We start from the raw sequence: 27,933 nt of genomic DNA, 5'->3' as shown, positions 1-27,933 counted from the left end.
TTTTTTCAAATTTTTTTTATCTTCTAATATTACGTATCGTTGGGTGTATTTCGTGTATTACATATGTGTACAATATGTATAAATAATCATTATATAAGGCACCGGATTATCATAATAAATGGCTATAATATTCTCTCTTTATCTAGTAAGAAAGAAAAAAAAGAGAAGAAATTTTTAGGAGTCAATGATTATTATTACTGTTGGTAATTATTCGGTTTTAATCTATCAAGTTTCTAAACTCAAAAGTAAACATATAAATATTTGAAATCGCGCGAGCTTTGATAAAATCGACATCACGCAATACACATATCGACAATTATATACTCACAATACTTATGCATACAGGTAAAATACGCATGCAAATATTCCTTTCCCGGGTTTGTAATTTATGTTTAAATTATCGGCACTACAGCGGGGAACTTATTTTTTTGTTTTTTTGTTTTTTTTTGTCTTACTACTATTTTGATTTTCTCATTATTAACGTTGACATGATATTGTAGGATGCGAGTATAATTGGCGACATGTTACAACACGCATCGTGTCCCTTTATTTATATTATCCAATTTTAATAATATAAAGACTATTTTTGGTTGTTTTATTTTTTTTTTTAATTTTTTTTCTTCCTACATCTTTATAATTTCAAAATTGTTTAATGAAAAATGAAAAACCGGTCAGTCAAGCAACCATGTATAAGTATGTACTATACATACATACATACCTATTTATAGTTCGATAAATATGTAAAAAGTAGTAACAAGTTGGCGTATGATGTGTTTGTGTGCGATTTGTTAATAACGGTGTAGAATCATATCTATTTTGCGTATATACCTATATAATATATATATATATATGTATGTATGTGCACGTGGAAGCCAAGAATAGATAATAATAATAATAATAATAATAATAATGATAATAAATTATAAAAGCATATATATGTATATTATATACTCTAGTAAAGTTATGTGAACATAAATATCGGGTATTCTTTTTTTATTTAAAGCAACACCGGATGCTTCGCCTTGATAAATTTTAACTTGCACAATATAACCGCGATTTTCGTTTTCCGCATTTTAAACTACAACTCGAATGCCAATAATATAATAATGCAATAAGGTAAATTCAAATATATTGTAATGAAATTATTTTTTTTTCTTTCTTCGTTTTTCGATATAGATCAATACATTATAATAATTTTCAACAATTATAGGCGCTACTTGAATATCTTTAACTTTTCATACATCATATTTAGAACTTGATTTATTATATAACATATAAATCGTAATTCCTTGCCGATATTTTTATACATGCATAAGGGCATGCAATATAAGCTCGCTTTATCACATTTTTATCATACCGTCACAGAAGACCAGCTGCCGTCCAATTATTATTCTTCCCTTCGAGCGTTGTAATACTAACGAAAAAAAAAAACACACACACAAGAACGATTCTTTCTTGCTGCCTCGTGGTTCAATTTGTTATTTCTTTCGTAGAAAAAAATAAAAAAAAAAAAAAATAGAAAAACAGAAACAATACTGTAATTAGATCGCGAACGCGTTACAAAATCGATCTTGACTTTCGTCGTTTACATTTTCATTTCGATCATCGAAACTATAATTATATCTGGATATAATATTTTTCGAGGTATTATATCCTCGGCTTTCTTATGGTTCATTTATTTTTTCATTCTTTACTTTTTTTTTTCTCTTTTCACATCGTTATTGTTGTTATTATCAATATTATTATTACTGTTGTTGTTTACGTCAATCTCTCAGAAATCGATTCTCAAACGTATTACATACAACAATGACAATATCTTAACATGTATAAACGAAATGATAAGTTATTACATATTGTAGACTATAATTAGGCGCGTTTAAAACGCTGCGTTGCAACTATTTTTTTCTTTTTTTTCTACCTGAAATCGCCGTTGTGTTCTTCTTTAGCTGTTCATCTCGTCATCTGATTTCTCGTTTATAATCTTGGTCGATTTGGATGTTCGGAAGATTCAGGTATACGCAGCAGATCTCTATCGTTATTAAGGGGGTGAAACAACTATGGATATTATTCTCAACGCGACGATGGTTTCAGAAGTATTTTGTAACGATCGCTGTTCGCGTCTGAAATAAGAAAGAAGTATGATTTATTTGCCTATTAAAACTTTGCCGGCTTCTGTGTTAGTTGAATATTTTTTTTGCGAAGGATTTATTTACGGAATTGCGTTCGCTTGATCGTAACCGACAATGATACTAGTTTTATCTATTTTCATCAAGATTTGTGATTCAATTATAAAGTGATTCCGACAGGTTTCATTCGATTCCTTTTTTTGATTTTGACGCTACATCCGTCTATTCGCATTTCGTACCTTTTACGGTCTCTACGACGTACATGCTCTCGTCCTTCATGTTGGCGACGAGATCGTCGGTCACGAGAACGTGGATTCCCTGGGGTCCGAGTATGACCACCGAGTGCAGTCTGTCTTGGGGGGGTCCGTGGGCTCCGAGGGCGGTGTGAACTTTGACGGCTAGGGCGCTGCTGGTCAGGGTGTCGAGGTAAACGGCCCTCCAGAGGGCGCCACTACCTTCCGCCGAAAGGTAGAGGGTCAATCTCGGCGAGGGTGGCTTCGAGTGCAGGGCGTTGAACAGCCGGATACCGTCGGCCAGGCCGCATATCTGGATCAAATCGTCGCGCGATAATCTCAGTATGTCCGATGCTGAGAAACTAGCGAACGTTGATTCGAACGAGTGGAAACGACCGGCTCTCAACCAGCTGCTCGTCTGTGACGCGTTTGCCTCCGGCGATAAGGACGTTGGCGACGTCGTTGTCTGGGGAAATGAAAGAGGAATTTTCTATTTTACTATTTTTTACACCTTATTGTTATCATTCGATGTCGTCGGGCAAGAGTTTCGAGGCATTCGTTGGTTTCCTTTTCAGGGTGGCGACAATTTTGACGAAGTAACATGCCCTGACTTTTCTCGTTGAAAAATTCAAAATTCTCTGATATTTGTTTTATTTTTTTTACGTATAACTTTGGGTAGCGTTGGGTGGTTTTTAGATGACCAAAAGGTCAGGAAATTGCGAACCTTCGATGTGTGTAAATTTGGATTTTGAAACGTGTGCAGCGTTGCTTCGTTTCACAGAAATGATTGGAAATTGAATAGATAAATATTTTCGAAAGTTAGCTCAGCTGAATTTACGAAGCTGAAGTTTGAAAACAATTTTTTAATAGCATTTTTTTAAACGATGTAAAAGAATTTAAGAGGAGAATTACAAAAAGGCTGTGAGTGTAATTTATTTTCGAGAAAAAAGTTGAAATTGTTGTTTTCAATTCACCTTGTTCGAAAAAATGGGACTTGTAGCTTTTTTTAATTCTCCTCTTCGATTCTGCTTCTTCTTCTTCTTCTTCTTCAAAAAAAAAAAAAATGGCACTTCGGTTTACAAAAATTACACTCGAAGCCCTTTTTCATTCTCCCTTTCAATTCTACTTATTCGGTTTAACAAGATCGAAATAGAACGAGAAAATTTATTTTCCTATTGAAAGTTCAGTTTTCTGTTTTTTCTTTTTTTGCTTGCTAAAATAAATTGAAAAATGTGTCACGCAGGGCGCAGGATTTTATAGAATACATTTGATATAACTAACGTTCATTTCGACGCAAGATTGTTCGGGTAAAATGGTGGCCGGTGACGATACGGACGATGCTGGGCTTGTAGATTCTTTTGCCGTTTCCGGGTTTCCGGATACCAGTGGTAACACTCCTGACGAATTTACCGACATCGGTATCGGACCTGCGACCGGTGACGAACTGCCTCCCATTGCTGCTCGACTCTGCGGCGTTCTGAAAATTATTATTCGTGATTGCAGGAAGCCAAAATTAAAGACACGGTTGACGAAAATTAAGGGGAATTACGATATGTAACGTATATCAATCAATCGATCTCTCTTTTTCTTTCCTTACAAACGTTGTAGCGATTATTCTGTAAAATTTCATTTCTTTCACAGCTTTATTTAAGAACACGTGGGATATACAGTCGGGTCGCGAAAAATTTTCCAAATAATAAATATTGAATCTTTTTTAAAGAGGACCTTTGATATTCGAAACAAAAATGTCTTGAACGCTGGATTTTCAATTCCAAACATCTTAATACATTAACCATGTTAGAGAAATCGGATGATTTGACTATCTGTGTTCGTCCAAATAAATTGTATAGTTAGATCGAATGATCTAATTAAATATAGCACACGCAATAATTATTGTATAATAATTTACAGCCGATGAACTTATGATTCAGCAAGAAATGTGTAACCTGTAAATATCGTTATTTGAAATCTACATAAATCCAGACGCTTGTTTTTGGAAAACTATAAGTAGTTGGCATACTTTTTTTTAGTGAAGAAAAATTGTACAATATTCTAATTTCTCTATAATGTTGTTAACGTGATCGTTTGTTTGTAATGTTGAAATTCAGTGTTTCAAAGTATATTTGAATACTTTGCGGGGACGATTTTCATTATGTAATATTACGTATGATTTACAGAAGTGAGACAAGAGCGGGGTTCAAGTTTAGGTTCGAAAAGTTCCAAATCAAACTTTTACGAAACAGCAAAGTTTCGAATGGTCGGAAAACCGACGGCTCAAAGTTCCGAAAATCAAAATATACTCTAAAAACAAAATTAGGAAAACCGAAAATCAAAATGACCAGGATTACGAAAATAAAAATATCGGAAATCCTAAACAAAGAAGGATCAAATTGGTGAAAAATTTCACCAATCCAGAAATTCACAGAACCGAAAATCTTGGATCATTCGGAATTTCGATGTTTCAGAATTTTAAGTTTTCTCATTTCGGAACTTTGACGTTTGGTCAAAGTTTGAATTCTTCACTTCAAGTTTCGCCGCCAAAAAATCCGTGATCAGAAGCTTTTGGAATTTCAACCCCGCCCCGTGATACAGCTTTCAAATGTTTGTTCAATCGCTTCTTTCGCTTCGAACACTCGTTTCCGAATATTCGTCGATTCTTACATCGCGACAGCTCTCATCTTGAACGTGCACTTCGGCGGTCCGTTGGCCCCGATTCTTTTCGTCGAATTCCTGATCCTCCTCAGCGTCAGACCGACGAGACCGCCACGCCAGGTTCTACCTAATTCCCCGCGGACTTCCGGCAAAGCGTGAACGAATCTAGCCACCACTTCTATCCCCGAAGCACCGCCACTTATCGTAACCTTGTGCTCGATTAGACAAATTTTTGAATTTCCCGCCGCCCCTGAAGATGGACCCCCGTTATGACGCCTCCATCCGCTTCTCAAATCCGATGTCAAAAACGTTTTGAACATTTTCGATTTATATTATCGGACTTTGGTTGGTATATAATTTATATTTCTCGACGCCGACGACGACGACGATGATGATGATGATGATTTGTTTGTTTGTTTGTTCGTTTTACGTTTGGCTTGTATCTATGCGACAGTCTTGTATAAAATGTTTACAAAATGTAATTTCTTCCTTCTTCTTTTTCTTCTTCTTCTTCTTCTTCTTCTTCTTCGTCTTCTTCTTACTATTATTACTCAATTGCACTGCAGTTAGTTCCGTTTTATCTTTTTCTCTCTCTCTTATTCTCTGCGTGTATGTCTGTAACCGTTTCTTCTTTATCTCTTTTCTTCCTCTATCGGTCAATTGGCACCAATTAACACTCCGTGCATTATACCCGTCCACGTACAACTTTGATTGATGAATCTTTTTTCATCCGTTCTCACACCGGGGTGACTGAGCTATTCTTAACTTCTCTAATTTCCGTCCACCCTCATCGGCAGTCTCACGCTATTCGAATTATCTCCTTGTTAATCAAAGATAGTCACTTTTATTTCTTTCGATATCATTTCTAATTCAACGGTGGATAAATTGGTGTGCATAAGAATAATAGTAATTGTTGTAACACGCACGTACGTTTTTATACAATACGATGTGAATTTAAGAAACGATAAAAAAAAAAGAAAAAAAAAAAAAAAACCTGTGATTTATACGATATTACACCGTATGATCGTAACCTCGAATGATATGTAAATTCCTTGTGTTGGAAAGAAACTGAACGCGATGTATTTATCAGGAACGGAACCGATCTTCGTTCGGTTTATTACTTCGCCCGGTTTTCAGCGGCTGAGGTTGGTTATAGGCAGATTTTCAATCCGCGATATTTCTCTCATCAACCAGTAGTTTGTACACTTGTACAGATTACGTATTATATACGTTTATACATGAATTATATATCTGTATGTATGTATATAATATATACAATACATATATATATATACGATATATAGATAGATATTTATTTGATAAAGATGCAGAGAGATAGGAGGATCCGCTTTTAACCGGATATGCAATTGTTGTGTGGACAATATTTATATCGTATACTTGAATTCTGCTGATGTAACAGCGCAGATTTTACTATTGCGTAGTATTTCTTTCTCTCTTTCTTTCTTTTTCTTTTTCTTCTCGAATTTTTTATCTGCACCGTTCTTCTTTTATTTCGACCTGGAATTCGACGTCAGAAGCGGGTTTTTTTAATCAACGACGATTCAATGCCCGATAAGAACAGTTCAAATTGTTGGACATTCATTGTTTTCATGGATGACGGGCACGCGGTGAGATCGGGACGAAATTTCTCCACGTTGTTGAACATCGTTGTTGTTTTCGTTGTTTTCGTTGTTGCTGCTTCTGTAATTATCATCGTTATCGTCATATGCATTTTCAACAAACCGTACATCGACATTTTCGTCATATTCATCCTCGTACAGTATTACAACGTAACATGTGACAGTTTTTTTTTTTTTTCTTCAAATTTTTCGACGCACAGAAACGATTTTTCTTATTTATTTCCTCGCGTGCGACACACACGCATATATACATGTATGTATAATTTCACACCTTTTTCATTTACTTTTACGTACGATATAGCAACGGATTAGCTTCGCTGCAATCAAACCGCCTTTGCCTTTTTGCTTTTTGGCGGCTTTGCTGCTCGTCATCTGAGGGGTCGGTCGAGGTGCGACAAATGAATCGTGGCCGGCAGTTCGGCGATTACAATCGATCCGGAGTTACGGTTGTTTGGGTTGATCGGAGGGCGACGGGGCGAATCGTTAATTTTTACAAATTTCTCAAAATTATACGACTCGTTTTCGTTAATCGCGGACGAAGGTAGTTTGCAAATACGACGGCTGACGCAGGCGATCCTTGCAGTCGCAAATTGGCAAGACTCGGGCATTCCAACGGCGGTTCGGATTGTCCTTTTACCAGCGTATTTTTTTATTATTAATACTGTTGTTGTTGTTGTTGTTGTTGTTATTATTAATATTAATCCTGTGTAATTGTCTTTTTGTTTAAGTTTCTTTACAAGTGTTATCGAAACAGAGGGTGTTTTTTTTTTGCTTGTTTGTTTGTTTGTTATTTTATTTTTTTTCTTGCGCCCGGTGTCTCGATGTTCGATGTTTAAACGGTAAAATCTACTGAACTGGTACACGGATATAAACCGAACGTGAAAATCGACGCATACGGACGCTAGTTTGAGGACGATGATGTGCAGGACACGCCACCGCTGCTGCTTGCGGTTTAATCGATATTTCGTGTAATTTATTTGTTTTTATTTATTCAATTATATCGTGGATTTTATTAAAGTTCTCTTTTATATAAAGTTAAAGTATAAAATACCCGTGTTTTTACACGATGCGTGGGATAAGTATTAATATATTAACACGGTTTGTCGGTTGAAATTATATATATATGCGATACGTATCATGCGTACGAAGCTGTTAAACACTAGGTATAAAATTAGGCGCACGTTCGTTTATGTTATTTACAATTGTATCATATATGAAACAAAATGTCACAGCTATATCGCACTGCCACTTGTTAGACAACAATCGTTCACTGTTACCGTTGCTGTTGTTGTTTTTTATTTTTTAAATTATTTATTTAATTTTCGTGAGATTTTGTGCTTTATTTATTTTTTCTTTTTTTTATTGGAATTTTTTTCCCTCTTGTTTTACACAACAGAGAAAAACCACGAAGAGAAAATAATATACAACGATATGGACGATGTATACAAGAAAAAAAAAAAAAACAAAAAAAAAAAAAAATAAGAACAAGAAAAAATGGGGTTAATTAATTAATACAATTAATTAATTAACTAAACGAGATCTTTTCTAACGATGGATCATGGCGAAGGAAGTTTATCCGTCGACGATATCACGGGGAGTATTATTTGATATTTGTTAACTCGAATCTTATTATTTTTTACTTTGTTCGTTTACGTCTTTATTGTTCAAAAATATTATTACACACTCAGAAGCGTATTCACTGACGTTATTATTATCGATACCTTCTTCGTAACGGAATATCGTTTATTATTACTGTCCTTTTCCAATTGAATAAAAAAAAAACAAAAATTATTTTCTTATTTCTACCACGTTTATTTCAAGAACAAATGAAACAATGCAATTTACAATCGCGACGGTAAAATTTTACGCAATTAACGCTTATTCCGCAGCGCAAGAATGTTGAAATGCGAGGCCTTTGACAATTTTATAAAATACGATTTGACGTTGCTTTATAAACGTAGGTTCGGGTTTTTGTTTTTTTTTTTTCTTTTTAAAAAATCAGTTTTCGTTGCCACGGGTGATGAACAAAACTCTCTCTCTCTCTTTCTCTCTCTCTTTCTCTGTGCTCGTAGCAAGGTCTGAATTGTGTTTGAGCCTGGCCCGGGGACGTGTTGTCGGTTCCCCTCTGCCGGATTGCACCGGTTTCAACCAGTTTAATACCCCCACACGCAACACGCAACACGCTCCCTCCAATACCTCCTACGACACACGCGTAGGTTCGTGCATGCATAGGTACGCGTATAAGAGCGAGGATAGTATTGGTAACGATGCGGCATCGGCGACAATAATGATAACAATAACAACAATAAAAACAATAACGGTAATGATAATGATAAGAACAACAACAATGACAACGATCAAAAGAAAACAAGAGATATCTAATCGTAAAAGTGATGCCGTAATCATTATTATCATCAGCGTCGTTGTCGTATGAAAATATGCGGTAACCGTTGCGTATCGTACACCAGCATTCTTCATACAAACTTACTCTCTCTCTCTCTGGCTCTCTCTGTCTGTCTTTATTATTCGAGATTTAGTTTATAACGATTTGTCGTTGTACCTGCCTACCTATCCAACGCGTATACGGTATTTAAACAAACACATCGTCGAGTTTGGAATATTTTTTTTTTTTATTTATTTCAAATGATATTCTTCGTTCTGTTTTATGGTCCTTGTTTTTTTTACTTCATCCGCTGTTGCTAGATTTAATTAGCGATAATTTGTTTTGGTTAATTTTTTGTTCATTCCTTTGAAAGAAAAAAAATTAATTTCGGGGCTAAAATTTTACTCGGATATGATTGTATAAGCAGGCGGCGAAAAGATTGCGAGACGTGCAGTGGTTTCAATTGCATAGGTACGTGTTAAGTTTATATTTTTTTTTTTTTTTCACCGTTAACATTGTAATAGGCGAGAATTGACGTCTCGTCATTTATTACAATTGTAGGCTATACAATGTATCAAACGCGTTTAATTTTTTCACTGATACGACACGGAACGTGATCCGACAGTTTAACATTCGACCTCGAAAGTTCGCCTTTGCTAATCTCTACGCGGACGTGCATATGTGTCCGTAGTTTTTTCGGCCCAGTTTGCAAGCCAACACTTTTCATCGTACGTACAATGTATGTACGGCATGCATTCACATACCTAACTATATAACTCGTACGAATCGAAATGATCGTTACTGTCAACGGAATTCACGCATAATGCTGTATATATGTAACAATGTGTACATATTATACGTGTATATATATATATATATATACGATGTCCACCTATATACGTGTGTGAAATATATATTCGGCTTGAATTAATATCATTCGGTTGAATGGGATGTATCCGGATTTTGTCGGTGATTAAGCGCATGCGGTGACGTAATAATAAACCTGTATTACACATATGTACGTATGTGCATACATATTGTGTGGATATATAAATATATATATATATATATATATATATATATATATATATATATATATATATATATATATATGTATATAAAATTCGGTCAAACGAGGTCATATACATATACATGTGTATATATTTTATGTGTGGAATTTAGAATGTGCCGTTGCTCCCGGACGAGCCGACTAATTATAATTCGTGTAAATTTCGAGAACATGAGAATAAACTGCATCGAGCTGGATATAATAATGTATGAGCACGCTGGCTTCGGCATTGACGGAATGGTTTATGCTAGTTTTTTTTTTTTTTTTTTTTTTTTTTGAACGACTTTCACTACTCACGCTGCATCGCTCGGAGCAAAGGGACTGCCGTCGTTTTGTGGATCTGGACTCGGCGAGGTCAAACAATCGAGTGGAATCTGTAATCGCAAACGTAATACGTATATTACATGTATATACATACACATATGCATATCTGCTTGTATGCGGGGAATTACATTCGAATTTAACCAACGTCTGAACATCGCCGTTTTTTATTTTTTATTCAAAATTTTTATCAGAAATTGTACAGACTCTGAAACGGTATCCGAAATTTTTGCAGATTTTTTATCCAACTGGTTAATTATTTATAAATATTGAGAGTGATTTGGAAAAGGAGCTTATTTAAAATTCTTGAAACTTTCTCGGTAGACTAATTTTTCTTTCTCAAACGCTTTCTCAAAGCCGATTATTTTTCTTTCCTTTTTAACAGTTTTAATTTTTTCCTTTAGCTAAAAAATTGTATACATGGTTTGAAAATTTCAAAAATATTCTCAAAACTTTTATTTTTAAACAAGAACATTTCTAGACCAGTTTCATTATGTACGAATGAAAAACAGACAAAAATCGTTCCGTAATCGAAATGGTTGAGAAACGTTGTATGTGAAAAATAGAAGCTTTGAGAATTTCCCCGGGAATTTTCTGGCCGTTCAAATAATGTTTCCGTTGTCCACAAAACTTGAAAGTGCTGAAATAGATGGAATAAAAATCAGCCCAATGTTTGAAGTAGAAAATACAGTTACCGAGAATTTTTTGAGAATTTTAAAAAAGGTCCTCTACAAACTCACTTTAAATATGCACGAATAATTGAGAAGTTGAATAAAAAATTTGTAAAAATTCGTGGTTACTGTTTGAGAGTCGGGACAGTTGCAAAAAATTTTTATAAAGTCAACTAAAAATAGCGAAGGTCAGACGTTGGTCGGGTTTGCATGAAATTCGCCGTGTGTAACGTCGGTATCAAACGAGGAGAATTCTCCAACTAATTATCGAGTTTTGAAGTTGGAAAAAGAAAAGAAAAAAAAATGCCGAAGATATTTGCAACACGAGACGAGAAGGAAAAAAAAGAAAAAGAAGATAGAATAGACTCGTCGAAATGATCGTTGTTACAGTTCGTGTTATTTTATTATTATTTTTATTGTTTTGCGTTTTTGTTGTTGTTATATTATCATTATACTGACGTCCGAAAGTACGGTGCAGTCGTAGCTGGGCTGGTACTTGTCCTGTTCGTGGGGAGGCCTCCTGAACACCTTGTCGCGATCCTGTTTATGCTTACGGTCGGCTCCCTTCAGCTTGAATACTTTGACCTGGCAGGAGGCTGCGTGAAGCCTCGTTCCTCCCGCTACGCGCGTCTCCACCTGGATGCGGAAGGGGACGCCTTTCTCACCCCCGTGTTTCTTAGGGGTGAATTCCGTGCTTATGCAGTTGACCTACGTACGCGTGGAAAACGATGATTATTCCCGTTCGATGTATTTCCGCTCGATAAGTGTTTGCACGTTGGAAATGACGAGAAGGTTTCTTTGTTTCGAGGTGAAAATCGTAACGCAATGTAAGAACTCTCGTTACGAGACCGCTCGATATATTTCCGCTCGCTATCTTTCCTCTGGGTCTACTTGCCTACTCGTTCTATGTAATTTACTTACCGGGATTTTTTTTTTTTTTTTTTTTTTCGAATTGCAAACCTAAAAATCATTCCGCGTTACGAGACCGCTGGTTGTTTGCCCGCTCCATAAATTACCGCTCGTTACGCGTAGATAATTTCCCTGCTTGTTTTGCGTACCTTGATGTAAACCCCGACCTCCTTGGTTGGGTCCCACATGAATTCCACGACGTTGCTGGAGGGCGAGGGCTGACGGATGTCGACTATGCCGTAGCTCAGGGGTACGTCGACTTCGAGGAGACGTTCGCCGGGCCTCGTTCTCTGCCAGGCGAGCATTTGTTCGCGTTCGGTGTACTGGAGGCGGCGCTCGTGAAAGCATATCCTTATCGAGGACTGGAACAAAAATGTCGGGTATCCCTTAAAGCGGAAAATTGTAGAACTGTTCGGCCGTTAATCTCACGAATTGCGTATTCAATTCTTGCATACAACGCACGTTTGATTATTATTTTAAATTTTATCGGTTGATTTTTTTTCTTTTTCCTCGATCGCGCGTCTATACAATGTGTCTAATTTTATCGGTCTCAATATATTTTACATTTTACTTGATAACGAATGATCAAAAAAGCGTTGCGTGAGATTTTTAAATCACAAACGGCACGAATCTGTCTCAAGATGATATTTCGTATGTTATACGCATGCCGATGCGCATAATTAGGTCATGGTACATAATGAAAATACCTTTAAAATTTTTCCACGATAACCGGACAAATCACCCAGTTTCTTCAGCTTGATCTCGTACGATTGACCCTGATTCAGATAGGTCAAAGTTTCCTCGTTTATTTTTGTCGCTATACTGGTTGCAGCCGCCAATACGTACTGGAATCTGTAACGTTTATTCATTATTATGATAACGGTAATAATAATTTTACAAGCGATATTGTCGTAACATTTACACATTTATATCCATGTTCTCAGATATTATATATATGTATGTAATATGATGAACAACGTTTTGTAATAATTGCAGAAAATTGCGTCAACGAGGCGCGTGTTTTGCTTGTCGTTGGATTTATTTTTTTCTTTTTTTGCGAATTTCAATACGTCACACGGATCAAATGCAATAACGTTCGCGTATCGACAGGTTCAACGCTTCTTTTACTTCAATATGTTATTTTTTTTTTTTTTTTATTCCCGACTGAACTACAACGTTGACTTTTTTTACCCGAAAAGCGAGACGAAAGTGTCATATTATTCCCTCTTTGCTTTTTTTCCCCTCATCTGCGGGGGGGAAAAAGTAACGATTTTCTCCCACATTTGTATTTTGATTTTTCCGGTGTTTCTGGTTTTCTCTCTTTCTTTTCTATTTTCATATGCATCTCTTTCTGTATTACAGTAAACTTCGATTAAAATTATAGTTTTCATACCGATGGATCGTGTAAAGAAGGGAAACACTTTCAAGTCAATAATGTGGCGACAGAGTCGAGTCGGGAATAAAGTCCTGTACGTAACATAGGAATAAAAGTCGATTATTCCCTTGGTACGCAATGTAATATTTTTTTTTTTTCACCTCTCTTATTATCTAAAAGCGCACGAGGATCGACACAGGATCGCAAGCATTTCCGTTTACCTGCAATCTTCGTTGCACTCGATTCCCTGCTGCGACGATGACACCTGATTACCGACACCGGATGTCGCCGAGTATTCGTTGTCGTTCGAGTACAAGAGCTGGTGAAGACTGTTGGCCGTTTGTCCCGTACCGTTGTGACCGTTGTTGTTGTTGTTGTTACTGTCAGCCTCCATGACTCCGACGACGGATGGTCCGTTTCCGGTTTGAATGTTGATACCGCGTTGCGACACATGATTCAAACTGGCGGGAATCGAACAAGGAATGAGAAGAAAAATTTTCAATAATTAATAAATAAGTAATTAAAACCTTGTTTAATTAAATTACGCAAGTGACATTACAGGTTTATACGATACGACGATCATTGTTTTTTTTTTTTTTATAACTAAAATATGACACCTTTTATTTATTTTTTTTTTTTGCACTCTTGAAAATTGTTTGACATACGTATAAACTATATAGAGTTTCGATAACGACGGTGTAAAAATTTCCACTCATTTTCGCATTATTTTCATATCGCTAATTTCTTGCTTTTATCGGCATAGTCGCAGTGTCGTTTTTTTTTGTCTTTCTTTTTTATTTTTTTTATCTTCTTGTCGTTCTTTTCTAACAATCCGTCTACTCTTTCCCTCGTACACATATAACACACATTACGTATATACACTCAATTCTCTTTCTTTTCGTCAATTTTATTCGGGTATATGTATTTATATTTGAATCTGTTTATAAACGCGTAATATATCGTACTCACAAAAGGTTGAAGAGAAGCGAGGAAGGAGTCGCTGAATCTACTTCGGTCGGAGTTCTCATTTCAAAATTAATCTTTTCGTTTTTCTATTCGATACTTTTCTTTATACATGTATATGTGTGCAGTTTATACTACGAAATGAAAAAAGATTTGAAAAAAGTGAAAAAGTTAAAGAAGCAGAAATTTGGAACTCGGAGATGTCCCGTGCAACGCGTATAGTATACGCGTATACCTGTAATACGGTCGATTCGTAAGGCTCAGCGACAGCACGTGTGTATTTAATAATGTACAACGCGATCGAAAGCCACTCGGCGACTAGTAGGTACAACATAATGTGTAAGTGATCTCGGCAGCTGCTTGTTGACGCGATCTCACAGTTCTCTTGCGATACACATAAGCATAATACGCATGTCTACGTGCGTATCTTATGTGCACAGTGAAAGAGCCGGAGAGACATCGAGACGAAGCGAAGTAAATTGTCGAGTCGCGAGAGAAAGAGAGAGAGAGAGAGATGAGAAATCGAAGGAAATCGTATCAGAGTCAAGTTAATGCACACTATTAGGTATTGATCAATGATTTATGGAATTTTTGTTACACGCGTAATACGTTTAATATATATATATATGTATATAGACGTAGACGTGTGTAATTATTGAAGTGCAGTAATAGTATGTATGAAAGTGTGCGTATATATCACGTTTATACGTACACTGAGCTACAGAACTGCGTAAAAATAATTATCTTTATCGAACGAGCGGTGTACGTACATGTAATAAGTTTACTTGTATCCATGATAATATTGGACAAACTTTTCAGAGAGAGAGAGAGAAAGGAAAGAAAAAGGGAGAGAAGAAAATTGTAATTGACATGATATTTATGCTTGCATTTGTACTTGAATATTATAGGATGATGCAGCAAAAGTCTGAGGCGCGTTTTCTTTCTTTATTTTTTGTTTTCAACGCACGTTGCAATTGTGAAAATATATGCTCGAATGGTATATATGGATAAAGCAAGTCGGATTTCATAAAATAACATTGAAACGGAGCAATAATATAATTTATTTTCTGTGACGCGGACATGCCTATATTCTATATTTGTATATGTATATGAATAATTTACGCATGTGTTTTATTTAGTAACACAGACGTATTGATCTTTTCTTGATATTGTCATTTTCTTGTTTCTTTTTTTCTTTGTTCGCAGTCTCTTGCAATTATTAACGATGTAAAAAATCTTGCGCGAGATGATAAGGAAGGGGGCAGAATAGGGTGAAAGAGAATGTGAAAATTGTAATAAATCACCGAGCGTGACTCGAGGGGTTTTTACCTTGGATTGTTGTGATGATTTTCGGGCGACGGTGCTTCCTGTTTGAAAACTGTCAATGACGGCAAGCCCAGCAGCGCCTCGCTGAAACATATTTTGTTGAAAAATCAATATGACAAAGAAAATAGTAAAATTCGTTAAGACGCGGTATTATAATTGTAAAGACAAAATTTCGAGAGAAGAACTTTAGGGAAAATTACAACATTTTTTTTTTTAAATTTCTAATTGGGACGAGAATAATGTATAAAATCGGAAAAATTATAACAAAAATGATAAATAACGATCTGTCGTACATCTATTGTAATATCGTGCGTATATAGGTGTGAGAAAAATAGACGCGATATAAACTAGCTGAAAGCGGTTCGTTATCTAATCAAAATCCATTAGGTACACGTGTTATACCGCACGATATAGGTATACGTATGGTTAATACTATATAATATGCGAGCACGAGGTATAATATATTAATATCACGTTTTTTTTCACCTCGGTTTCACGCACAGCATTTTGCGTTAATTTTATTTTTCAATAAAATATCTTCGCACCGTCTGCAGCATCGATTAATCGTGTCATTTTCACAATTGGGATTTAAAACTGTAATAAATATATACGATCGCATACTTTTCTCGTACAATCAAATATCGAGAATTCAATTGTTTTCTTTCCTCTTAAAGTTTCGATAAATTTATTCTTACTACTATATATATATATATGCGACGTACGATGTTGAGCTATTTTATTTAAAAAAAAAAAAAAAGAACCGGATCGATACCCAATCGGGGAGATGAATAGAGAAGAGAGAGAGACAGAAAAAAAAAGAAAAATTCCGTCAGGAATCACATTTTCTGTGACGAGTGGTGTTTTTTTTTTTTTTTTCTGCTCAATTTCAGCGCCGAATACTTGATAATAAGATGATAAGAGAGAAGAAAAAGTGAATCAGCAAGTAAAATAAAAATAACGATTATTGACGAGAATTTTATTTTTAAATAAAATGGTCTTGTTTTTTTTTTCAATTTTGTTTTTTCTTCTCTTTCGATTCGGAGTTTGAAAGTTTTACGCGTGGTATGTATTACGTGTATATATATATATATATACATATATATATGTAGTGTGAAAGAAGAAGAGGAAAAATATGTTATCGTAAAATTAACTTCCCCACTTTTGAACCTCGGTGAATGACTGTTAATCTATTTATAATTTACTCATCTGTTTACTACGATATTAATATTGCGGGTTATAATTTACGTTTGTTACGTATGTACATGTCTATATGTATATATCGAGAGGTTCTCCTGAAAAAACTCCGCTCGACAATTGTAACTAATCTTAGTTTACAGGCTAGGCGTAGCCAACTTTGGAAAAATGTTACTGGCACGGTAGGCGGGCGATTCTTAAGGTGTTCCTTGCTTAGCTCATTTTTTTACTTTCATTTTTTTAAATGTACAAGTCAAAAAATTTGTGACAAATATTGAAAACAAAATTGTCGTAAAACCTATATACATATATACATATATTATTTTACGTATATATATATATATATATATATATATAATGTAAAAAGCAGCTGTGCGATATAATTAAAAATTCGATGTTTGCACAGTTGTGTTATTCTATTAATAACATTTATGTATATGTATAACCGTCGAATGGAGAAGCTGGGTTAATTTTTCACATTTTAAATGACTCTTTCATTTACACGACGAATGCGGGGAATTTTCGGAGCCGTTATACCAACTACACAAAAAAAAAAAATAAATAAATAAAACGTATCACCACAGTCTATTATACATGTATGGGTATACAATTTATACGTAGGAATTATAGTATTTTATTTGCGTAAATATTACCGCTTCACTTGCGCATCGTGATGCATGTAGGTGCTTGTATTTATTAACTAGAATCACATACTCGACCTCGCATGCACATTTACCGAGACAATTAACCGGGCGGATTACAAATGCAATTTGTTCGTCCCACATGCGTACAGCTATATCGTGCAATCTACGGCGATGTTGTGGAATTGAAAATAGCCACAAGGATGAAATTGAAAACGATAACGGTAACAAAAAAAAAAAAAAAAGAAACAAAAATACGTCATTCTGTAAATTAAACAGCTCATTGTTTATACATCATGTGAGAACACACCTGTTACGCGGTTACGTGCAAAAGTCAAAGATATCGAAAAATTATTTGCATGTACTATTTATAGCCTTATTTCAAAAGAGAAAGGAAAAAAAAATTGTTTTACTTTTCGTTTCAGTTTGTTTTTTCATTCGGTTATAATTTTTAATCGTTATTATGCTCTGTTTTTGTTTTTTGTTTTTTAAATTCAAACGACAATTTTAAATCTCGATCGTTGTCCATTCACTGTAGAATGCAACGTGACAGGTGGTTTTTTAACTGTTATCGTACATTCATTACCCAAACTTCTTTAAACTGGTCTAAACCAAGGGATGTTTAACTTGTGAGAAGAAAGTGAAAACCGTGATTACAATATCTCGTGATAATTAAAATTTTACAGAGTGATTGGGAGGCGTTTTTTGACGGATAAATTATACTTTGACCGAGTGATTTCTCATGATTTCTGAGATATGATATGACATACATGTACGATTTCTTAAGATCACAAAGATAATTTTGTAATCTTAAATGATTTCGAATTATTATCGATGATTACCAATGTTAAAAAATTTTTCATCAATATTACCGATTTCGACAATCAGTGTGAAATTTGGAGATTAGGTACGAAATCATTTCGAATAATATTCACACCGTGATTAACCGAGTGAAATATCGTACGATTGAGGATGATTTCCATTCGCCTGACCTACGGTATCTTTCATCATTTCTTACCGATTTTTACCCTCGATCATCCTTCTACCGTAACAATAATTATATCATTAGATGCACTCAACGTTGGTATATTTTTAAATAAATTTGTTACAGTTTAATTAAAAAAAAAAAAGAAATGAAATAAAATATCAATTTTACTCAATCACACTTTTCTACACTCGTTAATCGTCACCAAAGATCGAGATGAAAAACAATCATTATTGTTATCCGTATTATTATTAATATGGAGTCACAGTTTTTGTTCTTCTTTTTTCAACATTCATCTTGCTTTAATAAATTTTTAATTTTTTTTTTGTAACTTCTGCTTGTTTTCATAGTTTCTTTTTTATTATTCGGAAAAAATTAACCACCGAGTCAATAATTGGCCTATCGTGAAACTCGCTTGTTCATATTACATGTATTAATAACAGGCACGCAAGTGTCACACGTGCCTTCGTTACATGATGTGTTTCACACACGTGTTACGTATACATATACATTTCTGTACACCGCTCTGTATAATTGCGCCCCCCCCCCCCCCCCCCCCCCCATTATCGTTAATGTAATTATTATTGTTACTATTATTTTTAAACGTTAATCGTGTGTAAAACTTGACGAAGCTCGACTGTCACGCGTGACAAATTTTACGTACGCGTGCTCGTGTAGGTATAATGTACTTATCGCGTCGCGAAAGATTTTTACGCACGCTGCTTTTGCTCGATACGCCTACGCGAATATAATAAATATACAAGTTTTCGCGCTGGCACAGTTTTGCCCTCTCCCACCATTCGTTCCCTCTGTTATACGAGTGATATTCTCCCCACCCCCGTCCCATCGACTATTCGCGACAATCTTGCCAATTTTTAGTCTCCCCTCCCCCACCCCCACCTAATTACGCGTTGCAGTCGGGACTTTGCGTATAGGTGCTCACGCACTGGTTGTACGTATACGGGGTGATGAAAAAGTATGGAAATTATACACGTGGAAGTGTCGCGTGGTTGGGCGAGAGAAGAGGAGATTGGAAAGAAGAGAAAAAAAAAAGTAAAAGGATTACAGAGGTTAAATGTTGGGGCAATTTTTAAAACGAGGGATTCGACGGTGATATTTGATTATTAACCTTGAATCCCATCTTGGAAGGTTATTTTGAGAGCAGCATTGATTTTGAGATGGGGGAAACAAAATATTTGTAGAAATTTTTTGTCTCAAACTTGTAAAGTAATTGGTTGAATGAACAAAAAAAAAAAAAAAAACACCCTTGTTCGCAATCCTTAAAATAATTTATAGACGATAATCTGATTATATATTTACTGTAATAAAATGAGCTGTTTCTCATTTTAATTGGCAGAAGTGTACGAATAAATTGGTGAAAAAAATTGTCAGGTGTTTACGAAATGAAACTCAGTTTTTTTAATACGATTGAAATTATTAGTATCGACTAGACAAGCTTCACTCGCGCTTTTTAATCTTTGTTTAACCCATTGAGTCATAGTGGCAAAAGTATCCTTACCGCCTATTTTATAACCGACCAAAATATATTTCTCTGCGGTTTTTTGATATTTTTGGTAGGAAACTAACAGCTTTTTTTCAATGCTCGAGAGTAATTGTTGCGACGTAATGTAAGTTGTTGTTGTTTGAAACAGATTGATTGAAAAAAACACGGTGAAAATTGAAGGGATAATTCATTTACGATAAAGTTACCCCTCTGCGCGTAATATACATGTTTTACACTAATTATACGTGTCTGGGATCGCTGATTACGAGTCTTGAAATCAAATTTACAAAAGCACCGAGATGGCGGATCCAACATGGCGGACGATAATTTCAAATTCGATCGAATCCAGAGAAAAAAAAAAACTCTGCCCAGGGTTTTCCGAGGTCACTGATTACGAATCTGAAATCAGATTTTGAAAATTCAGCATAGCGAATCCAATCAGCGACCTCGAAAACTCTTGCATAAACTTTTTTTACCGGATTCGATCAAATCCGAAATTTTTACCCACCATATTGGATCCGTCATATTGAATTATTGAAATCTGATTTCAAATTCGTTATCACTGATCCAGAAAAGCGTGGAGTACTATCTTGTTTTGAAAGTTGACGCAGCGCAATAATGCTTGAATCAAAGGGTTGAAAAGATTGCTGATAAGAAAAAGAAAGGAAAAAAAACCCGAGATCTCAACGCACCCCATGTTGTACGATGCTACCGCGGTGGCCAAATCCGATGCCGCTAAAACCGACAGCGAACCATCGAAATCGGCGGCTAGATGCTCGGCGAGATCTTCGACCTGCGTCGACCATCCCTGTCTCGAGTCGTTGCTCAGCGAGGCTGAAAATTAATGAATTTTTATTAACAGTTGTACGAAGTCGAACAGATGTATAATTCAGGGAGAGCGTATATTTTATATTTTCAATTAAAAAATTTTACTTCTTCGGCCGGATCGAGTAATAATATAAATAATAAGAGCGATATAATGCGTTGATAAAGTGTTGAATTATTTATATTCGCATGTCGTATAAAATAATATAATTACAGACATCCAGCATCGACGTATTCATCGTTTCATTTACATCTACACGCGTATAGGAGATAAATATAATATGTATATGTAGGCATGTGTAATGTGAAATAAATATGCAATCGGTTGGCTGCTTGGTTATTGTACCAATTGAGGAAACAATGGTAATAATGATAATAATGATAATTATTGTTATTACAATACTACGTGGCATTAGTTTATAGAGAAGAAAAAAAAAATGAAAAGTCTGAAAAAGAAGAAAATACGTACAACTAGGTATGATATCTTTCTTTCGTTTCAAGTCATTATATATATATATATATATGTGTGTGTGTGTGTGTATTGGGTATGGGAAAAAATTTGTGAAATACCAATTCAAATCAGAGAAATGATAACCCGGATAGATTGACGATTTGACGAGTCGTTTTAACGATGATAAAGAATTTCCGAGGAATCGGCCGAGTTTTACTTGTTGTTTACTTCTTATACATTCATATCGCGGCTCATTTCATTCACAGTTTCACTGATTTTCGCTAATGGTATATTTATAAAAGCTTAATTGGCGTTTAATATAAAGAAAAAGAAAAAATTGAAAAAAAAAAAATAATCAAATTCCAACGTGATTATTCAAAGTTTTGAAAAAAATTCAAAGTGTTTTTATTTACGTACATCAGTGTTTTCTTGTCTTTTTTTTTTTCTTCTTCTTTTTCTTTTTCAATATTATACCGTATCGTTTTTGATTGTATGATATATTTTTTTCTTTTTATTCTTTACGTTTTTTCTTTTTTTTTTTTTTGATCGTTTGATGGTTTTTACCTTGAAAATTGTAAAACGATTGATGATAACTGGACATTGTTGTGGTATTTTGTCTGTGTTTCCCTGCTGCGAGAACGTTGCTGCTAACGGTGGAATTTTGGTAACGAAATGCGGCTGCCGAAGAAGACGACGATGATGTGTAATTTGACGTTAATTCGTTCGTATGATAATTTCGATTTATTACAAACGGTGCCGCGGTGGATTTCGATCTCTCCTGAACGTCTGACCATTTCATTTTAATTAAATTGTTGTTATTATTATTATTATTATTATTATTATTATTATTATTATTATATTTATAATTTCAAAGAAGATCGAATCAGATATTAAGTGGGTTATTTTCAATTTTTTTTTTTTTAATTCTGTTTTATTTTTTTTCCAAGTCTCTTTCGTTTCGTTCTAGTGATAAATTGTGAAAAATTATCGACGAATGAAAATGATAAATCGCGATTCTTTTCACCCTTAACGACGAGTCACTTTCACGAATCCTGGGTAAAGTTAATCAATTTTCAGATTATTTGACTATAACGGCGCTTTGTCGCGGCTGTCGTTCTACGTACAGCTGAGTGTGAAATAACAATAATTGAGAAAACTGGGATGCGGCTACTCGAATACACGAATGTATAAGATTTAATAATCTTTGAGCTTCGAAGTTCTCTCGGCCACAGTTATACATGGTCTTATCACTACCCGCTTAACATCGCAACCACGTGGATCAGTAATGGCGTCTAAAAACTTGCACGTTGTTGTATTATAGGGTTCAAATGTCAAATCATCCGGTTATAACGTTTCTATCTTATAAATTACTTTCGTACACTTGATTGCATACGCAAACACACACACATATATATATATATATATATATATATATATATATTTGAGGCATTCCGACGCCAAACCGACCCAAGTATGACCCCCTCACCCCATCGGCGATTTTATTTATTTTTAAGTATGCTGCGGTGTGTGTAAAAAAAAAATATACATTTCGCAACGCATGCACGATTTTCGCGTTTTTATTTTCATCTGCGGGAGCAGCAGAAAGAAAAAAAAAAAATAACGAACTCTGAAATGTAATTTTTAAAAGAGAAAATCAGATGACGAAAGGTGAATTGTCACCGAATAGAATGGCCACTAATCATTGACAGTTTAAAAAATCTTTTTTCTTATTTTGTATCAAGATATTATTGCGTTTCTTTTACTCTTAAGAATATCGAACAACGTAACGCTGAATAAAAATAAGAGTACATCGCGTTATTCCCGAGTTTGATTTTACCGGCGTACACACGAAAGTCAACTCGGTAAAATATTAATAAAAAAAAAAGTTTGTTTTACCTTCTTGGCACGCAATAGTCTAATCTTTTGCCGAGTTTGAAATTTTTTTGATCACGGGTCTGATTTTTATTGCACATATCTTTTTAATTATTTGTTTCGCCTTTAGCTTCGAAACCAAAAGCTCGTTCACTTCTATCGTTGTCTCACAAAATTTTCGTTTCTTAACGAAGAATTCGTGATAAAAAATTTAATGCCTATCGATCAGGATTATTCTTTGGAAAATTGTGTTTTTCTTTTTTTTGGTTTTTTTGGGAACAGTGAAAATCAAACCTGTAGTTGAATAAAATCTAAAACTCAGTGAAAGATTATTTTCTTGTACACTTTATACCCTGATTGAAAAATACATCGTATTCGCAAAATCGACGTACATTAATTACGAGCGAAATTATAACATCCGCTACAAGATTGTCGTACTAGTTACTTTTTTGCGAAGAAAATTATTGTCTCTCAATTCAGCAACATCGATACTGTTTTTATTTTAATTTATTTTGCAACTTCAACACGGGCGTGAAAATAAAACGACAAAAAAATAAAGAAAAATATTCACCACGGTTTAAATGGAATGTAATACATAATTATACTTTTATCTGAATACGTATTGAATTTTTATATTTTTTCATTTCGTTTAGATTTCGGATTTATTTTTATTTTCCGTTTCTATTATCCCTGATTGGCATTTTACACAGATTTATTATACACAAATTATCGTGGGAAGTGGGTAGACGTCGATGTCTCTTCCCCCCCCCCCCCCCCCCCGCCCTTCAATCTCTTTCAATCCCTCTCTCGACGTCGATTTAATAATTTAATCGACTACCATACACAATAAACAGGCGTTGCTTTTGCCGTTGCAATGCCAGTGAGTCGTCGGTTAATTATTGAACAGTAAGATTAATGATCTCGTTGACAATTTATAATATACGTAGGTATGTATAAAAATGACGACGACGATGCTCGATGCGTCACTGCGTTACACGTTCTTGCGTGGGGGAAAAATTCTTTGCAAACTATCGAAATGACAAGTGTCTGCAGATTTTTACAAGTATTCAAACAGCTGTGTGTATAATTATGTATAATAAAATATAATTCGCGAAATTTCTGAACATTGCGCAGAGTTTGAAAAAAATGTTGGCAAATTTCTAGTTCTCGTTTTATCACCTTTTGTTTTTTAATTGCGCGTGGAATTTACGTTTATCTTATGTTTGGATATCATTTTTTTCGAAAATCTTGTCACGTGTAGAAAAAAAAAAACAAATAAATAAATAAAAATAGAAAACAATGTAAAATGTCATTACACAGGTATTTGAGATTAATAATTTGACGTTAAAGGATACGCAACTACGTAAATACATAAATACGCAAAGATTCGTGTGCTCGTGTCAACGTAAATGTTAACGTACGAGTTGCCGGATATGCGTAAGAGGACCGAGAGTGTTTGATCGTTAAACGCGTGCCTGCGAGTCGAAAGGAAGTCGGCAATTTTAGGGACTGACTCGTCTTCTTTTGTACAACGTTGGTCACGTCTACTTTACAGATTATACCTACGTACGACTTGTGCAACGCGTTTGTACACGCGTACGCGTCTCTTACGCTCATTACTTACACTTACTTGACAACTTGCTTGATTTCTTAGATGCTAAGTTGCTTCTTACGTCGAGTCATCACCCATTCTTCCATACGTTCCAATATTGCACGCTTATACGCACGTATATGTATATATATATATATATATATATATATATATATATATATATATATATATATATATATATATATATATATATATATATATATATATATTTGAGATTCACAAATTGATTCGCGAATGTTTTTTTTTAACAGGTGAAAATTTCCACTACTATGCTTGCGTTGCGTATAATATTTGAGTACATATTGGTACATCAGTTATCCAGCAGTAGCATCAACGGCAAATAGCAAGTAGCAAAATGCGACATAGATCGCGTGGGTTTAAAAGACTAGGATGTATGTATGTATACGTAATATATATATATATGTATGCTCTACGTTGTACGTTATGGCTTTTTGCGTATAACGTACATGCATTGGTACATTAGAGAGAGAGAGAGAGAGATAGAGAGAGAGAGAGACGCACCCGCAGATATATGCATACGTATGTGTATACATATATCGTGTGGCGCTCATTGTTAGTCATGATCAGGAAATTGACGATTGACCTCCGCGTGTTGTTAGTACACTGCATACCTATCATATATATTATTATTATTATTATTATTATTATTATTATAATATTGCATATTTATTTATCGTCAGGGTTTCTATTCGTTGTTAAAATAATACCGTATAACAATTGTCGAAGATCGATGGATGAGCGTGATTATATTTGGGCTGAATTATATATATGAGAAAGTTTTTTTTTTTTTTTTTTTTCACAATCGTGATGCATATTTTTCGAAAGTTGAAGAGGGAGAGAGAGAGAGAGAGTGATCAATTATAACAGATGGTGAATAAAGAAGGGAGATGAGAGTAAAAGTTTTGTATTATACATTAATAATACTTACTGTCTTTTTTTACCAATTTATGTTCGATATGTTCACCGATTTGTTGAATGTTATCGACCGAACGACGTTTCAATGAATTTTCCTGCAGTACGATCTGTTGTCTCTGATGATGATGATGATGATGATTACGATTGTTGTTGTTGTTGTTGCTGTTTGGGTGGGAGGATACGTTGTTGTCATTATTCACGTGCCGCTGTTGTTGTTGCAACGGTCCAGATTGTTGATGAAATTCACGGGGCGACGAACTGCTCGAACGAATTATTATCAATCCGGATCCGGCGGTTGGATCCGCCGTCGGTGACGATGACGATGCTGACGATGACGACGACGACGACGACGACGACGATGTTGCGACCCCGGCTGCTGTCACTGCTGCTGATACTGTTTGTTCGGATGGAACTGGTGAATAATTTGGCGATTCGGTTTTATCCTCCCAATTTATCATAGCCGGACTGTTGTAACCATTAGATCGTTGAAGTCCCGTCTGTACGGTGGGAAAAATAAAATGATTAGATAATGAAAAGATGATTATCAATTCGTTGCTTACGAATTATCATTGAAATTGATGTTTTTTTTTGCAACATTGTGACGCGTATAATGGTGTAAAGAATATTAAGGTCACGTAACAGTCCTACCCTTACCGACCGAGTAAACTCACCCTTTATAACATATGAACGGAAAGGGTTAAAATTTTTATGGTTAATAGCTGGTCATAATAGTTACGTAAATTATAATAATTGATGCAGAGCGACGAACCATTGAAATTTGAACACCATTCCGATCATTTGTTTATTTAATACAGGAAGAAAAAGATGTGAGTTTGCTCGGTCGGTATGGGTGCTACGTGTCCTTAAATTGTGAATGTAAAATAATTTGGAAATCTATACGACTTGAACGTTATTTTTGATTGAATTTGATATCAAGAGGTAGTTTTTTTTTTCTTTTAATTATTTTTTTTCTATTACCTGCTGTACGGTGATCGTTCCGGCTATACTTTCGTGATTCGGTGATTGTAGATCATGATCTTCGTCGTACGGTGGCGATGATGAATTTTCGAGCCACATCTCGTCGTTAAGTGTACCAACGCCACCGTCCAGAATCAGGTGTAACTCCATTCGAATGATTTGGCGTTTCGTTTTTCCCCGATTAGTTTGTTTTTTTTTTTTTTTTTCCCCCCTCTCTTGACGCTCTGCGGATTTACTAATTCTTTCGAATTTTTTTCAACGAATCTTTGATGTTTTATTTCCCACTCTCTCTCACTCTCTCTCTCTCTCTCTCTCTCTCTCACTTGTCTCTCTTCCTTATTTCTTGTTGCAAGTTGAAGAATAAATGTTTAAAACTATAAGCACTTTGCGACGTTTTTTCAAAAAATTATTCAAACGGTCGGACGATTTTTGGTGAACGGTTTGTGAAATTGATTAGCTTCGGTGGGAATTTAAATTTTTCACAACGCTGTTTCATCAGGGTTTAACAATTTTTTTAACAAAATTTTAGATTTGTGACGATTACGTACGGTTTTCTATTCTTCCTCTTTGTATCGCTTTTTAATATCGTATTAATAGATTATGGAAAATTTTCATACTTTTCAATGGTCGCGTAAATTGAGGATTGTTTTTTTTTTTTTTTTGTTTCGTTTTTCCTTTTCTTTTTTTTTTTATTTTCAAGCAATTCTTGCTCGGTATTTTTTCATCTATCGCCGACGTCGCTTGATATTCGATTTTCTCTTCTCCTTGCCGTATGGAAATTTTTCTCTCTATCGATCAATTCTATACACGCTTTTACTTTGTTTCTTTTTGTTATTACTAGTTTCAGCTTTACTTTGTTTTTGTTTTTCCACTAAATTAAAATTATTCCGCACGCTCTAAGGCTCTACTTCTTTCTTTTATCTTCTTTCTCCTTATCTTTCTCTTCTACACCAATATGTACTCGAGTTTCTTTCTATAAAGGATCTTTTTTTTTCTACCTACGCGCAGTATGAACTTTATTGTTTCTACTTGTGTATGTTTTTGCGTGTGTATGACGTTACTATTTGTGAGTTAGTGTGTTTCGCGCTACAATTTCTTCTTCTTCTTCTATTTCTTCTTCTTCTTCTTCTTCTGCTATCTATTTTCTTTTTTTTTTATTTCTTCTAACCTTCGATTTGGCAAAACGTCCTTAGAACATTACGAAGAAACTGTTGTACAACTTTTTGATACCCGTTGTTTCGCGTTGACGGTGGGTTTCTAGCAGTGC

At 34.9% G+C, this 27,933-nt stretch overlaps 1 protein-coding gene across 4 annotated transcripts; it reads right to left on the bottom strand.

The window, feature by feature from the left end:
- Positions 1-8: 8 nt before the first annotated feature.
- LOC124178349 (transcription factor CP2-like protein 1) lies at positions 9-27,856 on the bottom strand. Of its 4 annotated transcripts, XR_006869774.1 has the most exons (13): positions 26,667-27,856; positions 25,702-26,185; positions 20,685-20,826; positions 15,672-15,752; positions 13,601-13,840; positions 12,712-12,856; positions 12,154-12,390; positions 11,555-11,803; positions 10,401-10,477; positions 3,641-3,836; positions 2,366-2,825; positions 1,919-2,120; positions 9-1,414 (listed from the first exon to the last, which is right to left on the bottom strand). XR_006869774.1 is itself a non-coding variant. In XM_046561610.1 (12 exons), exons 1-12 carry the CDS (start codon positions 26,814-26,816, stop codon positions 2,071-2,073), a joined length of 2,511 nt encoding a protein of 836 aa, XP_046417566.1. In that variant the 5' UTR covers positions 26,817-27,856; the 3' UTR covers positions 1,642-2,070. The 4 variants fall into 4 exon arrangements, 3 of the variants coding, with proteins under 3 accessions (XP_046417566.1, XP_046417567.1, XP_046417568.1); XM_046561610.1 differs by lacking the exon at positions 9-1,414 and having other exon boundaries at positions 1,642-2,120; XM_046561611.1 differs by lacking the exon at positions 9-1,414 and having other exon boundaries at positions 1,642-2,120; positions 12,154-12,366.
- Positions 27,857-27,933: the final 77 nt, after the last annotated feature.

The sequence above is a fragment of the Neodiprion fabricii genome, chromosome 3 (assembly GCF_021155785.1).
Source record: "Neodiprion fabricii isolate iyNeoFabr1 chromosome 3, iyNeoFabr1.1, whole genome shotgun sequence".
Taxonomy (NCBI): domain Eukaryota; kingdom Metazoa; phylum Arthropoda; class Insecta; order Hymenoptera; family Diprionidae; genus Neodiprion; species Neodiprion fabricii.
Note: the sequence above shows the minus strand (reverse complement) of the source record. Positions and strands in the feature narration are given on the sequence as shown.

What these genes read in the sequence shown, in the direction of transcription:
- LOC124178349 (XM_046561610.1), bottom strand. Translation starts at nt 26,816, where the DNA reads ATGGAGTTACACCTGATTCTGGACGGTGGCGTTGGTACACTTAACGAC. An exon ending in TAAATTGGTAAAAAAAGACA is followed by an intron (nt 20,827 to 25,701) that starts GTAAGTATTATT and finishes ATTAATTTTCAG; the next exon opens with CCTCGCTGAGCAACGACTCG. An exon ending in GAGTGCAACGAAGATTGCAG is followed by an intron (nt 12,857 to 13,600) that starts GTAAACGGAAAT and finishes TAAACGTTACAG; the next exon opens with ATTCCAGTACGTATTGGCGG.